This window comes from Gossypium arboreum, chromosome 3 (genome assembly GCF_025698485.1).
Source record: "Gossypium arboreum isolate Shixiya-1 chromosome 3, ASM2569848v2, whole genome shotgun sequence".
Classification (NCBI taxonomy): Eukaryota; Viridiplantae; Streptophyta; class Magnoliopsida; order Malvales; family Malvaceae; genus Gossypium; species Gossypium arboreum.
The window spans coordinates 133,372,290-133,390,874 of record NC_069072.1 but is presented as its reverse complement, the minus strand read 5'-3'; the positions used below and the strand labels follow the sequence as shown (position 1 = coordinate 133,390,874).

Below are 18,585 nucleotides of genomic sequence, written 5' to 3'. Positions count from 1 at the left end.
CATTCTGTGTTAGGCAATCCATGTGTGTGTCACATTATTTGAGGTGATTTGACAAACATCGCAAGTTTAAGGGCTAAAAGAGAGAAAAATTAAATAGAAGGTTAAAATAACTTTTTTTATAAAATTGGAAGATTAAATAAGTCATTATATTTAAAAAATTAAAATATTAATTAAGTTCTTATCGAAAACTTTCACCCAAATGAGTTCTTAAAGTTGAAATATTAATTAACCCAGCTTCTCGTTAGCATTAATCATAACCATAACTTTTTACTGACATGACTATTTGAGTGTAAGCAATCGACAACACATGAAATACCATGTGTCATTGATGTTAACGTATTATTTTATTATGTCACTAAATATTTAGAAAATAAAAAATTCTTAAAAATTACTAAAATGCAACTCCAAACTAAACCTAGACATCCTTTTGTCCAGGTTATAATTTTTTAAAATAATTATTAAAAATTATAAAAAATTATAGAAAACCAATTAAAATTATTAAGAATTATAAAAAATTATAAGAGATTGTTAAAAATATTAAAATATTTAAAACTTTTAAATATTACAGAAAATTCTATAATCCTTGTTATAGAAAATTCTAATCCTTTTATTAATTCTCAACTATATAATATTATTCACATTTAGATCCTAATTTGGAGCACATAATTAGTCAGACAAGAAAGTCGTTATAATTTCCATTTTGTTTTCTATTTGATAGTATCTTTTCTTACAATACGTGTTTTAATCTCCAAGGTAATTTTTATCTTCCTCTTGCTTAGCTTAAGTGTATGTCTTTTCTTTTACGATGCAAAATGCCATTTCAACATTAAGTTTACTTGGCATATCACATTTCGTCATTTACTTAATCGTTTAATTATATTAGAAAAAGATACGATTAAATTCTATCAATGTTTTAATAAATTAATATTATTATGTTAAAATTGAATTAGTAAAAATTTTCTATGAAAACTTAATTAATTTTTAAATTTTTAAAAGAGATTTATTTAACCCTAAACCCATAATATTTTCATCATTCAAAGTATTGATGGTATAATTAAACTAATAGTATTGATGGTCAGATCGTAATAAACTTAAAATTTTTTTGTAGAAAAGAATTTAGGACAAACAACTAATAGTAATAAAGGACTTGAAGCAGCAAGATTACACCCTTTTATTAGCTTCCAAGTATCCTCCTCCAATAAATCACGAACATTATTTAGAAGTTCTTCAATGACCACCAATTGATTTAAATCACCCCCAACTGTTTTAGTAAGACAATCAACAACTTTATTACTATCTCTTTGAGTGTCTTTAAATTTGACTTGTCAAGCTTTAGAGCAATAACTACGAATCATTTTAACTTCATCGACATTATTTGCTACTGTGAGACTGTTCTGAATAGTTTCGAATAGCTGTGCATTATCATTTTCCAATTCTACTTGCTTGAATTTATGATCCCAAACTAAATTCAAACATTCCAAAGCAAGCCGAGCTTCAACATAAAGAAACTTTAAAAAAATTGCATTAATTGAACACTAGACTAAATTTTGAGTTAATCATATAATAATGGGATTTATTATCTTTTAAGCTATCGATTGTCTTAATTGACTCTCTAGATTTTGATTATTTTTGTCTTCTTCTCCAATTTGCGATAATTAATTGTAATGTTCATCGAGAAGGAAGCAAAAGGTAAGATCCAGACTGAGACCCTTTTTCTAAAATAAAATAGTAGATTTACTAAAAAACTAGTCATAATTTCATGACAATCACACTTTACTTTAAAAAGGAGGTACGTTTTCATGTTAATTAAATCTAATTAATAATGTGCTTGAGGTATAATAGATTTGTCCATCAAACAGTTTTAAACTATGGATGAAATAAGGCATATATGTGAACTGTCACGTGAATGATATATCGGTATTTAATTAAATTATATTTTTAAATATTTTAAAAATTTATTAAAAATTCACGTAGCAATCTACATGCATGCCACGTCAATAAAGTTAAAAAACATTAACTTTTACATCTATTTTAGGGTGATTAATAAATTTCAAATCTAAGGGTTAAAAATTAAAATTAAATGAAAAGCTAAAATAATTTTTTGTAAAGTTGAAGGGCTAAAATTCAAATTCGAGTGAAGTTTATCTAATTAAAAATTGTTTTAAGTGTTGCCATGAACAAATTTAATATTATTCTCATTTTTTATATTTAATTTCTCTTTCAAAATACACTTTTTCACACACGTTGACAGAATACATATAATAATCCATCATCAAAATCAATTTTGTAAAAGAATAATTTTAGTGTCATATCAATTGGACTAATTGACAAATAAATAAGTTTAGCAGTGGTAAATTAAAAACATATAATTATGTCTAAACTATTTAACTTCTATATAATATTATATATATTCTTATATTAAAAGAAAATTTCTTATTAGGAGGCACAATAAAAGCTCAATATTTTAAAATAACTCGATCATTTTTAAAATTGATGATTAAATTCGATTTTTTATTAAAATATTAATGACTAAATTTAACATTTTCTCGAATTTTTTTCTTTCTAATTTATATATGTAGAATAATTGAAGGAGAGAGTTGACTTAATTGCTTGCAAACAGACGCTCAATTACGCCATTTGCTTGCAAACAAATATTGGACTTAAATGGCTTCTAATGATAACTTGCTTAGACTATTCTTATGTTATTATTATAAGTTTTATTTGAAATCGGAATCCTCAACCCTCACTATGACAATCATATTTTATTATAATAATCGAGTTTATTGTAAAATTAATTTTTATGTTTTATGTTTTATCTTTTATAATAATTTTTATCTAAATATAAAATACATTTTTATTAAATTAGTTCTCTATAACAATTTTTTTAGATTGAAATATAAAAATAAATTTTAGTTAAAATATTGCTTTAATAAAATATTTAAATTTATATAAAACATATATTGATAATATTTTATTAGATGAAAGTAATATTTAATAAATAAAATTTCATTTATAAATTGAAAAAATATTTAGTACACTCTGCTAGTGAAGTTTTAAACTCTAAAGTATAAAAGGGTTGACAAGTGTTTTATAAAATATAATAAAATATTAAAAATAAATATTTTTAAAAAAGAGACATGGGCTCTCTTTTTTTTTAATTCTCATTAATTTCACAAAATTTTTAAAAGTTTAATTAGACCTCATTTTTTTGAAAAAATCTCATTAAACTTCTAAAATTTTGAAAATTTTAGTTAAGTCCCTCTAAAACTTAATCCTAAGATTCACTACTAGAGGGTTGGTTGTCTGTTTTATTGTTCGTGAAAAATGATTCTTTCGGGATTTGTGGCTACCTTAAATTCTCTCCCTATTAACGTAATGTACCTTATTATTACATCTAATATTCATAGTTGCTGTTTGGCCTAAATGTTAAACATTGTAGCTATTTGGAATATTTAAAATCATGTGAATAAAATAGTGTAGATGTATTTTTAGTACCATTTTTAATCACATGTCAGTTTTAGAAATGTTCTCGCTTTCGACGGAATCGTATGTAAATGTTGTAAGTACATTGCTATCAATTGAATCACACAAGCCTTCAATTAGTTTCCATTAAAATTCGTTTATCTCTTAATTAGGGATAAAGTTAGGTATTTCGTATCCACCGTCGAGGACTAAATAATTTGAGGGGTTCGAAACTAACAATTTAATGTTAAAAGGACTTAAATTGAATTACTAATTTTAAGAAAGGTTAAAAATGTGATTTGACCAATACAGGGGTGGTCAAGTCCCTTACTCCACTATGCCTTTGCTCTTCGGTTTAAACTAGAGTTCGAATGGCACTAATTTAAATGTATAATTGCTTTTCTAGCTCATCTTAAATTTAATAATTCAATTTAATCTCTTTTCAGTCCCTTAGTTAAATGAAAGAATTACATTTTCTTCTTTTTATAAATTAATAATTTAATTTAAATTATTTCACCCAAAATCTTTTCTAACCCATAAATTTTTTTAATTTTAAAAAATAATCGAACCAAATTCGATTTTCTTTAGGCAAGCTCGTGCAATAAACCCTTTTTTTTCTTTAAATGTAAAATAAATCCAAAAAAGGAAAAATTAGGCAAGGCCTTTCATAATCCAAGTCAAACCAAAGGGGTGGAAAATGCAAATATATATATATATATATATATATATATTGAAGATATTGGTAGTATCTTTTAGAGAATCAAATCATATGTCTATAAAAGGGATGGATATGCACGAACTCCCCCCATTGCAAAATGCATGAGTATCTATATAAAGGACTAAAAAGAAACCCAAACTAGTTCTTATAAATATATATCTATATACATATAGAAGCTCAGTTTATTGTTCATCAATGGCGGTTGAAGAAGGAATAGATGATTATACACAAGATGGAACTGTGGATCTTAAAGGAAACCCAGTTCGTAGATCCAAGAGAGGTGGATGGACTGCTTGCTCCTTTGTTGTTGGTAAAAACCTTCATCCCTTTTGTTTTTGCAATTCCCCCCCTTCTTTTTTTCCCCTTTTGGCACAAAGGTGAAATTAATCTCGGGATAAGATGCCGAGAAAGTTATGGGTTTCTCTCCTTTTCTTCGTTTTCTCCCTGTTGGTGGAATTCTATACGTTTGGGATTTGAGTCACAACATTTGGAATCTCTTGCTTTATTCCTAAATAACTCAACTACAAAATTAGTCCTCAAATTATGTTACTTTTCTCATTTAGGTACAATTCATATTGTACTTAAGAATGTGTCAATTATTACGTTTTAATAAGTGGGTACCGTGTTTTGGGTAAAATGAGACGAAATTAATAGTTTATGTATCATTATTGACCGAAAAAACTTAATATACCTATTAATGTATTAAATCAACAGTTCTGAAAAGAGATAGAAAGGTCCCCTCAAATGGAGCATCTTAGGGTTATTTAGCCCATAAATTAACCATGGGTTTTCAGGTTGGATTATCAAGTTGGATTATTACATATTTTATTATCACTATATAACAAAATTTGAGGTAAAACTAAAAGTTTTACATAAAAAGGATTTAATTAGATCATTAAATTTTTAAAAAGGACTAAAATACAAAATTTTAAATAACCAAAGCCACTGTCGGCCTTGTTCAAGTGTAATATATTTTCAATCTTCATTTTTTTTTTCTTTAAAGACAATAATCTTTTAATAGATTCATTGCAAGAGAAAAGTCATTTTGGATTTTACTTTTTTTAAAGACAAAACATGATGATTTTAGTACTTTTTTTTTATCAATTAAAAAGTTTGATAAAAAGGCATTAATTTGGTTCAACACTTCAACTACCACATAATAAATTGAAGAAGCTTCCTTTTTTCCACAAATTTAAGACCTAATTTAATGTCACCTCCATTTCTCTGTCTTATATCCTTTCTCCAAAGCTTGAATTCATAATATTTAATAAATAAATATTTTAAATTCGAATTTCGACATTTGCAACGCGTTTTTCTTTCGTGGAATTATGATGTCTTTTTTATATATGAAAAAATATCTCTTCGTCAATTAATAATGAAAAATAAAAGTTGATTTTCTTTTCATACACCCATGGACGTGTCCATCATGGACCTACATTAAAAAAAAAAAAAAAACCCTTATCAACATATGATGACAATGAAGTATCGAAAATTAATGTTGAGTAAGAAAAATTGAGAAAATAAGAAATTAATTCGAATTGAAATGTTCGTTTTGTAAGGTTGAAGTCATTAATTTCAGGGGGGGAGAAAGACAATGATGGTTGTGTCTTAAATTAAATTATAAAATTTGAGAAGAGTAAGAAATTAAGACTAAAACCTTGTCTACCCCTCTTGAAGTTGGTTTTATCGGTTTGAGAATTATTTAAATCATCCGATAAGTTTAGAGTTTAAATTTACTTGAGGTTTAGGGTTTTAATTTTTATGGATTTTATATAAAATATTAAGTTAAAATTTAAAATAATATTAATAATAAAATCTGTAATTTATAAGTGAAAAAGTATTCTTTTAAAAAAATTAAAACATACTTCTAAGTTCATGTATTTTTTTTATATTTGAGATTGTTAAAATTATTCTATTAAATTCATTAGCGTGACATTTTAAAATAATAATAAAAACTCACTCGAAAACTATTTAACCAATAAAATAACGTAATAAACATGAATTTATTAAAAATTCAACAATATTAATAATCAAAGTTAGATTTCTAAGAAATTAAATTTCATGAAAATAGTAATTCACCATAACATGTGCATGAAGAGGACATAGTGTTAAATCCCAAGGAACTTACAGACAGTCACCATAGAAAAGCCTTATTTTCTCGTTTTTGTCGTTTTTGAAAGTGTGAGCGCAGCTTTGTTAGAAAAAGAACATCCTTAATTAATACGAATCCAACATGTTTTGTGCAGTGTATGAAGTGTTTGAACGAATGGCGTATTATGGAATATCGTCGAATCTGGTGCTATATTTGACTCGGAAACTGCATCAAGGCACAGTGAAATCAGCGAATAATGTGACCAATTGGGTGGGCACCATTTGGATCACCCCAATCTTGGGTGCCTATGTTGCCGATGCTCATCTTGGACGCTATTGGACCTTTGTCTTCGCCTCTCTCATCTACGTCACTGTAAGTTTTCATTATTTTATTATTTAGGGTTTATTATTTTTCTCCTACTTTTCCAACTTTTAAAATTTAGGGTTTTTAGTTTTGTTAAATTTGAATATCCGATATTTTTAATATTCAGAAGCCAATTAACAATATTTTCAATTAAATTTTAAATTTTAATTTTAATTGAAAATAACATATAAAATTAAAATTTTAGAATTAAAAATAAAAATTAAATTTCAAAATTTAAAAGTATAAAAACAAAGGACATAATTAAGCCTATTCGCCAGCTTTGCTTAAAACACCCTAACCCCACTGATAAAAATAGTTAAATTGCTTTTATATTAACTAATCTTACATAAGACATTTTTATTATATATACATGACGTATTCGTAATAAAGATATTTTTATACTCATGCATGCATATTACGAACACATCACATATATAATAAAATAATTAACTTTAATACCTTAAAAGAAAGTATACGAAAAATTCTAATTTCATCTCTATCTCAATCCCTCGAACATATGATAATTAAAATTTTAAACCTAAACTCATTATTTTAGATTTTTTAATCAATCATTCAATCAAGAAAAGAAACATTGTTGATTTTAATGGTTTGAGATATCAAATAAGAGCACATGGTTGCAAAAGAGAACAAAGAAAAGACTGATTTAAGTAAAATCACTGAGAAAATAATTGAATTTTCAAACATGGACAAAATGTGAGACTTTAAATATATATATTCTTTACTTTGCTTCTATTATTACAAGACAATAAATAGATGATGATTAATGACTAAGGTACTGTATATTATTGGTTGGAAATTATTGTCAAACATGTGGACCACATGTCATAATTTCAACTTTGTATGTTTACAAAGTCTATATTTTTGTACATATCTTAGTCAATTTGGTATATCAATTCACATTGAATTAGACCCACATGCTATCGGTCCAAAGTGAAATTGAAATTGAAAAATAAATTTATTTAAAATATGGGTAAAATAAATTTTTATATTTTGTAGAATTTATATTAAAGTAAATTAAAAATACTATACCATAACTTAAATGTTTAAAAAATATATTAAATTATTTATGGTTAAAAGTTTTATAAAAGGAAAAAAAACATAATGGTAATAAAAAATATTGTTGCGTATGCATAAATAATGATAGTAGAGTGGGCCCTGAAAATTTGTATGCCCAAGGCTATAGATAAGCTTAGTTGATGCTGATGATGATGATAATAATAACACACTTTGACTGTTTTTTATCAAACTGATAAAAGAAAATTCGATTGAACTGATGAAGCACATTTATTAATATTTTATACTTATTGTTGTCAAAATTTTATTTCTAATTAACGTGTTTTTAATAATTAAAGTGATTTTAAGCCTTTAATCTTTTAGTGAAAACCATTCCACGTTTTAATTATTAATCTTTATTAACCCAATTATTCGATCAACAGGGAATGTCGTTGCTAACATTATCAGTATCAATCCCTGGACTAAAACCACCACCTTGTCACCAAGCCAACATAGACGATTGCAAGAAGGCATCAACATTACAGTTAGCCACATTTTTCGGTGCATTATATACGTTAGCCATCGGAACTGGTGGCACGAAGCCGAACATTTCGACGATTGGCGCCGACCAGTTTGATGATTTCCATCCGAAAGAGAAGGCTAGCAAGCTATCATTCTTCAATTGGTGGATGTTCAGCATCTTCTTTGGGACACTCTTCGCCAACACGGTCCTCGTTTACATTCAAGACAATGTCGGTTGGACGTTAGGGTACGGTTTACCCACGCTCGGGCTCGTGATTTCTGTTATGATTTTCTTAGCTGGCACCCCGTTTTATCGGCACCGGGTGCCTGCCGGGAGTCCGTTCACGAAGATGGCTATGGTCATAGTGGCTGCCACTAGGAAATGGAGGGTGCCACTTCCTAGTGACCCTAAAGAACTACATGAACTTGACTTGGAAGAGTATGCTAGGAATGGGAAGTTCATGATCGGTTCGACACCAACTTTGAGGTTAGTATTAATTATTGTTCGCATTAGTCACTAGGGTCGAGCGAAACTCGGTTTTAAACCCAAAACACAATTCAATTTACTCGTTTTGGGTGTGTAAATTGCAGGTTTTTGAATAAAGCTGCTGTGAAAACTGGGTCAACAGATCCATGGATGCTAAGCGCAGTAACCCAGGTAGAGGAAACTAAACAAATGTTAAGAATGATCCCAATCTTGATTGCCACATTTGTGCCAAGTACCATGATTGCACAAATCAATACATTATTTATAAAACAAGGCACCACCCTTGATAGACATATAGGGAACTTTAAGATTCCCCCAGCGAGTTTAGCCGGATTCGTGACGATTTCGATGCTTGTTTGTGTCGTCCTCTATGATCGCTTTTTCGTTCCGGTCATCCGGAAATGGACTAATAATCCGAGGGGCATCACTCTACTTCAAAGGATGGGGATTGGCCTTGTTCTTCACTTCGTAATCATGGCGGTTGCTTCTTTAACCGAGAGGTATAGGCTCAATGTGGCTAAGCAACATGGTTTAGTTGAAAATGGAGGCCAACTTCCATTAACCATATTCATTCTACTTCCCCAATTTGTGCTCATGGGAACAGCTGATGCATTTCTAGAGGTGGCTAAGCTCGAGTTCTTCTACGATCAAGCACCAGAAAGCATGAAGAGCCTCGGTACTTCTTATTCATCAACAAGTCTAGGGATCGGGAATTTTCTCAGCAGTTTCCTTCTGTCAACGGTTTCTGATATCACTCAAAGGGACGGTCACGAAGGATGGATCTTGAACAACCTAAACAAGTCTCATCTTGATTACTACTACGCATTTTTCGCAGTACTCAACTTCTTGAACTTCATTTTCTTCATGGCAATGATCAGGTTCTATGTCTACAAGGCCGAAGTTTCGGATTCAATGCACGTGCTTACGGAAGAACTGAAGGTGATGAGATTAAAAGCATCAAATCAAGAAGCAGCAAAAGGAATAGCTTGATGGAACAACGTTGAACAATATCACTTATACTCTCCATTGAAATGCTATGTGTTAAAGAACAATTAAAAGGTTGCCTAATGTTACAAAAGAATTGAAAATGAAGCAAAAGAAAAATGCACAGTAGCTATCTCTACCCCCCAAAAAGATCTTGTTATATAACATTTAAGGTAACCGAATTTGATACATTGTGCTTGCGCTCTAGTTTCCTTTCAATATAAAAAGAATATAATTTAGATCATTGAGAACCAATGCTATGAACACACCCCCCCAAAACAAAAAGAATCTGTTCCGGAAATGCAAAAATGTATACAATATTACCTGTATCACATATGTCATTTCCTTTTTGCCAACTGAAATGACTTCTTTAGGAATTGATTGGCGACTCGATCATTCCGATGGCACAAAACTCTTAGTATTGTGTTTGGATCGGATCTATCCCACCTTCCTGTTGTTGGTGGCATAGGTAGCTTTTGCCCCGTGCCTACAAGACCTATTCCACTAGTTTCACAAGTGATAATGCTGAGATCTTCCGTTAGTTGTTCGGTGGATAGAGACATCAATGATATAACCCCTTCAATGGTATCGGCCTCCTTTTCGACTACATCATCAGATATCAATCCTTCTCCGCAATTACAAAATACCCTTTTCAAACTGTCGAAATCGTCATTGATCATCTCATGATCTGACCGATTAAAGGTCCTAGATGGTCCACCAGCGAGCAAAACCATGAGGAAAGCTTCAAATGATGCTTTCATGACTTCTTTCATTGCTACTGCTTGGACACGATCTATGACTATTGCATTAAGAAGTGTAAGGTTCTGCTTTAGAATTTTGACTGCAGGTCGAATTCTTGAATTGGCTACGTCACCAACGTAAAGGTTCTCGTAGAAAACAGAATTCGAGTCAAGGAAGATAAGGCGGTAAGCAGCAACTTCTGATACATGATCACATGCAGATTGAATAGATGCATTAACATTTTCAAAGAAGGAATATGAAGCACCGCGTCCACTTCTTCCATTGGAATTGTTTTGTGTTGAAACTTTAGGAGAGGTGGCTAGAGCTTTATCAAGAGAAGGGAGGTTAGTGATTAGATAGTGCAAGGTATTGAGTCGAATGTAAAGGCGTTGTGTGCCACGGCTTGTCGATGGGCGAGAATGGTGACCATCCATATTCACAATTCGATGCATATGTTCTACTCCAACACTGCAAGGACTGGCCTTTTTCCAGATTTTGAAGAATTTTGAGTCTCGGTTGCATCTGGTTAGAGGAGGAAGTGTAGGGAGATAACTCTTTTTTGACCCTGAAACAAAAAAAAAAAAAATCAAAAACGAGAAATACATCATCCCTATATGTTATCGACTTATTGCTAAGAATAATTAAAATTGTTCCACGAAATCGAGTAGGCTTAAAACAGTGTATGAAACACAACGAGGTGACTCTCACCACATGATGCTACAAAGGTAGTGTATTCTTGGAAGAGCTGCTCTAAACCTTCAGCTAGATCAAGAATCAAATCGTTGGTAATTCCGATTGGAATTTCGAAGAAATCTTTCACCATTTCCTTGGCCAAATTCAGTAGCTCCTCAGCGGACTGCGCATATGGTTCGGATTTGGACTTGGGATTCCAATTCTACAACATAAAACTAGAACCAATTAGTAAGCTCAACCATAAGATTATTAATTTCTTTTTCTCAGTTATGAACTCGATAAAGAAATTACAAAGAAATTGACTGACTTCGGTTTCTTTTGCTCTAGAAAGAAGATCTTTCCCTTTTTTTAGCCTTTCATCTATCCATTGTCTCAAAAGCTTCAATATGATTGAATCAACCTCGTATGGCGACATTTCTCTAATAATTCCTTTTCCTCCATCTTCACATTCTACGGAATCTTCGACCACCATCTGAACCAAAACCTTTTCTAGTTTTGAAGCCCCTTGTAGTACCCCAACTATTTCGCTGTTCAACATACGTGTCCCAGACAAATGTTGCTTCAACAGTACCCCATAACATTGGTGTAGTGTGACAACCGCAACTCCGGTTGCAACCGGATGCCATCTCTTCAATATAGGACTAAAAAGCTCTTTCTCTTTCTCGGCCAACATCTCAGTTTTTTTAGCGAATTTTAATATAGTTACACTAGGTTCTTCCTTTTCTTGTGTATTTGCAAGTTCGGCATTTTCATTTTCTACCATCTATAGCAACAACAACAAAAAAAGAACACTAAGGAGTAAATGAAAATTATGCCGAAAAAACGAGTAATTGGTCAAGATGGTTGCCTACAATGTACATTACTCACCTTTGCAAATGCATTTTTCACAGAAGATCGAATGTAAAGATCTACACGATCACTGGTTGAATCCACAAGCATTATATCCCCATTTTCACCGCCTTCCCCTTCCATGATCTTAACATCTTCACCTAAAATCTTTGCTGAAGATAATGCCAAAGGCAAAAGACTTTCAATTCCACTAGTAGTTCCTTTGTTGAAATAATCATGGTAGCTAAGTAACCTCTTCTCTGCCCAATTTTGAATTGAATCCAACATTAAAGACAATAGTTTCACATACGATGCCTCTCTATCCGGCTTTTTAGCATCGTTTGCCACCTCTGTCAACATAGTATATGCGGCATAAAGAAGATCAGGCTCCGTTTGATTAGTTGAAACATATTGTTGAAAAAGCACCCAAGTGAAACAAGCATTGTGAATCGGCCTATTGATCCCCAACGTAGTCCATGTCTTTTTCATCAATTCTAGCAATTCATCGACCTCGTCAAGGACCTGGGTCTCGTCCCTGATATCGAATATGGCCTGAAGGAGACAAGTGTAGAGGTGAACGTTGAAAGGGAATCCATCAGCCCAATGGGGCACATTGTTAGGAGAACCGTTGGTACTTCGGCAAGCTAAAGAAATGGCGGTATTGCTCAATGTTCTCATCGTGTCAGAGTTCTTGCTAATGTCTATAGGCTTGAAATCACTGGAACGGATTATCTCGCGCAGACACGTCACTAAAGAATTTGATTTCTCGATAGGGACCGATGGGTAGAGGAGAAGGCCTGCTTCTAGGATTTTGAGTTGACGCTTTTGCCAAATGTGGTACTCGTGCGGATCGTTGAATTCAGATGGTTTAATAAATCGAATAAGCTCGAGTGGAAGAATGATATTCTCTGATTTCTTACCTGTCTGTTCAAAACCAACGTGGAGAGATTAAACAGCAGCATTTAGCACCTAATTAAGCTTGCAAATCAATCCCAAATTCAATCCTAAGGATCTAAACATTATAATGCTACTTTTCACATCAATTAAAAGGAACAAATGAATTGGGAAATTAATTGAAGAACATAAACACAAACAATACTTACTTGGCCAACAAGGGTTCTCATGAGAGTCTTCCTAAGCCTATTATCACTTTGTTCTGTCACCCTCATTTGTTGTCTCATAAGCTCCGCCGATGTCAAAGGTCGTCGAGGCCTCCCCAACAACGTCGAAAACGCTGAACCGACACCAGGGCTAGAACCAGGCGACGATGGCGAAGACGACCCACCACCGCCATCGCTGCTGAAATTCAAAGAAGACATTGACATCCTTCTAGTATGTTGTGGTCTTTTCACCATCTTCAACCCCAAAGCCCTTTTAACCCTACTGGAAGGGGCATTCACCGCCCCATGGTTAGCCCGCCGACTAGGTGAACCCGGTCCTTGTGATGATAGCCCACCCGAACTCCCTTCATCCCCGTAATGATTATGCTGATTCTCATGTGATGAATAAAACATCAAAGCATTCCGACCTCCGAAACCCGGCGATGAACGACAAGACGTAAAGAAGATTTCGTAAGCCGTTTCACGAATATCATCATGGTCGATAGTTTCAAGTTTGCCAAAAGGCCATGCAAGGTCGATATTGGCGGAGCTAGAGGAGGTGGTGGGGGAGGTGGTCAAACCATAGAGAGGACCAGAGAAGAACTCCCGACGGGATTGGACCATGACGGAGGGGCGAAAGGGAGAACTCAGTGACCGGCGGAGAATGGGAAAATATCCGACAAGACAAATAAGGGACAGAAAAAGGATAACATTTCTTCTTATAAAGAATGAGAATAATACAAAAAATACAGAGAATAATTTTTGTTGGTTATGGATGACACCATGTTTGTGTCAAAGAAGGAAAAGAGAGAACGAAAAAAAAGAGCATGGATTTGTCTGATGGGTTTGGCAACAACGTTGTAGTACCATTCAAATCAGCAAAGATAGGTTGGTCATTCACACTTAACATAGCCTCCCCATTTTTATTTTTTTTAAATACTATTTTAAGAATATATATATATATATATATATATCAAATATTGGTTCTATTCATGATTAAGTCTTGGGTTTAAATTGTCGATTGAGTTATAGCTCAATTGACATGAATATTATTGTCAATATAAGAGGACGTGAGTTCGAGTGCAATAAAGCACATTATTCTTCTATTTATGGATTGGTTAGGTGACAATGTCATTATATTCGCGAACTATTTGTGAGCTAGTTTGGCCAAAGGTCCTTGAGGAGCTTGTGAGGGGTTAGCTACCATGTGTCCCATTCTATGAGGGGTATAACAATCATAAACTACAAAGTTGAGTTCATAGGATTGACATAAGAAGGTCCCTAATCAAGACATTTTTTATACGTTAAATGTTACTCGAATTAACATTTATTATTTAAAAATATAATTTATTGTTTAAAGAAGTTAATATTTTTAAAGTTTAATGTAAATGATTTTTTTAGAATTGACTTGTATTTAAAAAAATTCAAAATATTTTTATACATTGAATATTAACTTTATTATAATTTAAACTTATTTCATTCTTTTTAATAATATAATGATTAAATAAATATTAACATAATGTGCTGATGGATCAAATGCTTTTGTGTATCATGGTTTTACGTGACAAAGCTTCATTAAGAATTTTCCAGAGAAATATAATTACCTTGCATGGTAATTTGAGTTTCCATAGAAACTGTCATATTTTCTTTGAGGTTGTTGAGTTGAGCATGATTATGTTATTTATCAATAAATTGGTGAGTCTTGAAATAATATTTCACTAAAATTTCTCCATTGTGAGTATACAAAATGGCGTTTATTTCCCACCATCTTTATATATCTATATCAGACATCTCATTTTTAATTATTCTTTGATTAGGTGTCTCTATTCGATATAATTCTTTTCATTTGTTAGCATTATGTTAGGTGATGTTATTTGATAATATTTTTCCTTTTAATATGCTTTTTCACACTCTAGAATTTTTAGGTTTTTCCTATTTTTCAAGGAAGTTTTCATTTGAACAATATTTTTTAACTAATATTTTTCTTAAGAGTCAACTTTGATTATTCGTAATTCTCCGGACTATTTTAACCAATAAAGCTTTGTTCGAGAGTTGCATGTCAAAATCCCTAGAATTTTTGCTCGAGCAAAGGTGGTCTCAATTTAAATAATGAAGTTTCATTGTGTTCTCTTCTTCTCCCTACCAGAATTTTCATATTACTTGATCCATTTTATTTTAAATATTGTTTAGGGCTTGAAAGAAATAGAATTGGTAAAATATGCGAGCTTTCTATTTTCAATTTTATCAGGGTAAGTTTACCTCATTGGTCGAGTAGCTTGTTTTCCATGAAAGAGAGTTTGGACTCCATTCAGTTTAAGATGGGTTGGAAAAATCTAATTTTGATTTAGCATGTCAAGTTCCATTCCCAAGTATTTGACGCCTTCTGTTGCCATCTTCACCTGTAAAATTCCTCTGAACATTCTTTTAAATTTTGGATCTTGATCTCTGATTTATTGTAATTAATCCTCAACCCTGAGAAAGAGTAATATTGATTCAATATGCTTTTAACTACATATGGCATGATTCTTTGTTAGTTCTGATGAATTGAAAATTATCTTTTGCGAAGAGTAAGCGAGAGATTGAAATACTTCTTCCTACTTTGAGTAACTACATCTTCCTTCATCGTTCTAATTTATTGATTATTTAAGAAAGAATATTTTAACATAAAACGAAAAGGTAAGGTAAAGAAAGGATCACCTTATTTCAAACCTCTTTCAGGCCTAAAATTACCCCTGGGAACTCCATTAATTATGATTTAATTCCTTCAACATTGAAACGTAAGTAAATATTTGTGTTTAAAATTTACGTTTAAACAAATATACCTAAGTGTACTTCTATCCTTATTTCATTTCTTGTTTCGCTTTTTCCACAAATATAATTACAATTACAAATTATACATAACTGAATAACTATAATAATAAAAATATTTAAATTTAAATAAAATATGAATTCCAACATGAAAATTTGGAAATAAACCAACTATTCATAAAATTATGTTCTTAATATTTAATTGCAAAAGAAGATGAGAACCTTATTTAAAACCCAGCCCAAATGAAACTAGACCTATCAGATCCAATAGTTCGATCTACACGAAATCGCAACCGTTCATTCCCAAAAATATTCCAAAATCTCAGCCGTCCAAACGGCACACAACACGATCCCTCACACTTTTCTTCCCTTTCTTTATTCTAGGCTTTAGAGCAGCTCTAACTTCCTCTCTCAAAATCGGCCCCTAAAATATTTTCTCTTCCTTATTCTCCAAATCCCTAAAAAAAACCCCCAAAACCCTAAAACCTAAAACAAGGCTAAAATCGGAAGCTTGTTTCATTAGATTTGGAGGAATAAAAGAAAATAGTAGAAGGGGGAATGGATTCAGATCAGGGGAAGCTGTTTATTGGAGGGATATCATGGGAAACAAGTGAGGATAGGCTAAAGGAGTACTTTGGCCAGTACGGCGACATCTTGCAGACTGTTGTTATGAGAGATAAGGTCACGGGGAGACCTCGTGGCTTTGGATTTGTTGTCTTCTCAGATCCGTCCGTCATCGATACTGTTCTTCAAGAAAAGCATACCATTGATGGTAGAACGGTAATTTTTTTAAAAATTTTCTTAAGATGATTTTCTAGGGCTATTTTTATCTGCAGTGTGTTTTCCTTTTTAGTACTTACTCTAGGTAAGGAATTAAATTAGGGGGTTTTATGTTATTTTCTCTTGATTTACTGTTTTATGATTGCATGGTTCCGTGTTTTCCTTCACTTTTTTTTTTTTACATATTTTAAGTTTTCTTTCTAAGCACGAGAAGGTACTTGGATTTCTTAGTGGATGCTATATTCTTTTGGTGCCAAATTTGCAGTTTAAGATGTTTTTAATTTTTATACTATATGTATATTTTTAAAGATTATCCGAGTTTCTGTATTTTATCTCTATTCTTGTTGGCCTTGCCTGGTGCAAAGATAGTTCCCAATTATAAGATAATTGTTTCCCAGGTTGAGGCAAAGAGGGCATTATCTAGAGAGGAGCAGCAAACTTCCGCTAGATCTGGTAATTTTAATCAGGGTAGAAATTCTGGAGGTGGTGGAAATATCAGAACCAAGAAGATTTTTGTTGGAGGGTTGCCTCCGACTTTAACTGAAGATGGATTTCGCCAATACTTTGAGGCTTATGGTCATGTAACTGATGTAGTAATCATGTATGACCAGAATACCCAGAGGCCTCGTGGGTTTGGTTTTATCTCCTTCGACAGTGAAGAGGCGGTTGATAGGGTTTTGCACAAGAGTTTTCATGATTTGAATGGCAAACAAGTTGAAGTGAAACCGGCCCTTCCTAAAGATGCCAATCCTGGTGGGGCTAGCCGGTCTATGGGTGGTGGTGCCGGTGGTTTTGGAGGTTACCAGGGATATGGTTCTTCTGGTGGGAATTCAAGTTCTTATGATGGTCGTATGGACTCCAATTACATGCGTGCCCAGGGCACTGGAGCTGGCTTTCCACCTTATGGTTCATCAGGATATGCACCTGGTTATGGTTATGGTCCTGCTAGTAATGGTGTTGGTTATGGTAGTTATGGCAATTATGGTGGTGCAGGTGCTGGTTATGGTGCCCCTGCCGGTGCAGCTTATGGGAATCCCAATGCTGGCTATGCAAGTGGGCCTCCTGGTGCCCCTAGAAGTTCATGGGGCACTCAAACTCCATCTGGTTATGGTGCTATGGGTTATGGGAATGCTGCTCCTTGGGGTGCTGGTCCTGGTAGCGGTGGTCCAGGTTCTGCAGCTACTGGCCAATCACCCACTGGAGCTACTGGGTACGGTGGTCAAGGTTATGGATATGGGGGATATGGAGGTAATGATGGATCTTATGGGAACGCTGGTTATGGGGCTGCTGGAGGTCGTTCTGGTGGTACTCCAAATAGTAATGCTAGTGCAGGTGGGGGAGATATGCAAGGGAGCGGTGGTGGTTACATGGGAGGTGGATATGGTGATGTAAATGGAAGTTCAGGGTATGGAAATGCATCATGGAGGTCTGATTCATCCCAAGGTTCAGGAAATTATGGGGGTAGTCAGGCCAATGGTCCTCATGGTGGACAAGGTGGTTATGGTGGTGGGTATGGTGGTGCACAGGGCCGACAAGCTCAACAGCAGTGATCCTATCGCTTGAATGACAACTTGATCTCTACCTCTTCTGTGCATAGCCTTCTCTTTGCTCTTGTAACTGTGATGGTTCTTACTCCCAGCAGCAACAGGAGAGGCTCAAGTTGGATGTCAAATCCCCTTGGGATCGGTTGGATTGCTTGAAACCCTGTAGTTTGCAGTATCTATTTTGTTAGCCATAATAAGTAGTTTTGAGGCATAATAGATGCCTTTATTCGGTTGTGCTACTGAGTGTAGTTTTATTTGGCGTGCTTTCTTTATTTTTGTCTTGCTGCTCCAGTACCTTATGTTTGGTAGTGTTTAAGTAAGCTTTAATAGTTTATATATCTTAAATTTGTGTTGTCTTGCTATTTTGAATATTTTGTTGTTTATATCAATCTAGGAAAATTTGACAATAGATGATTATGCTTGATTTGATATGATCAGTAGGGTATGGA

At 33.0% G+C, this 18,585-nt stretch overlaps 3 protein-coding genes across 3 annotated transcripts; 2 read left to right on the top strand and 1 right to left on the bottom strand.

Annotated features, from left to right (window-relative positions):
* Positions 1-4,200: 4,200 nt before the first annotated feature.
* On the top strand, positions 4,201-9,886 carry LOC108474524 (protein NRT1/ PTR FAMILY 5.2-like). Its single transcript, XM_017776473.2, has 4 exons — positions 4,201-4,490; positions 6,427-6,644; positions 8,093-8,658; positions 8,763-9,886. The coding sequence occupies exons 1-4, from the start codon at positions 4,376-4,378 to the stop codon at positions 9,646-9,648; spliced, it is 1,785 nt and encodes a 594-aa protein (XP_017631962.1). The 5' UTR covers positions 4,201-4,375; the 3' UTR covers positions 9,649-9,886.
* Positions 9,599-13,893, bottom strand: LOC108475205 (protein unc-13 homolog). Its single transcript, XM_017777191.2, has 5 exons — positions 13,008-13,893; positions 11,944-12,828; positions 11,384-11,839; positions 11,092-11,278; positions 9,599-10,948 (listed from the first exon to the last, which is right to left on the bottom strand). The coding sequence occupies exons 1-5, from the start codon at positions 13,626-13,628 to the stop codon at positions 9,981-9,983; spliced, it is 3,117 nt and encodes a 1,038-aa protein (XP_017632680.1). The 5' UTR covers positions 13,629-13,893; the 3' UTR covers positions 9,599-9,980.
* Positions 13,894-16,173: 2,280 nt separating this feature from the next.
* Positions 16,174-18,481, top strand: LOC108475993 (heterogeneous nuclear ribonucleoprotein 1-like). The gene is made up of 2 exons (XM_017778026.2): positions 16,174-16,592; positions 16,991-18,481. The coding sequence occupies exons 1-2, from the start codon at positions 16,371-16,373 to the stop codon at positions 18,140-18,142; spliced, it is 1,374 nt and encodes a 457-aa protein (XP_017633515.1). The 5' UTR covers positions 16,174-16,370; the 3' UTR covers positions 18,143-18,481.
* The last annotated feature ends 104 nt before the right edge of the window (positions 18,482-18,585 follow it).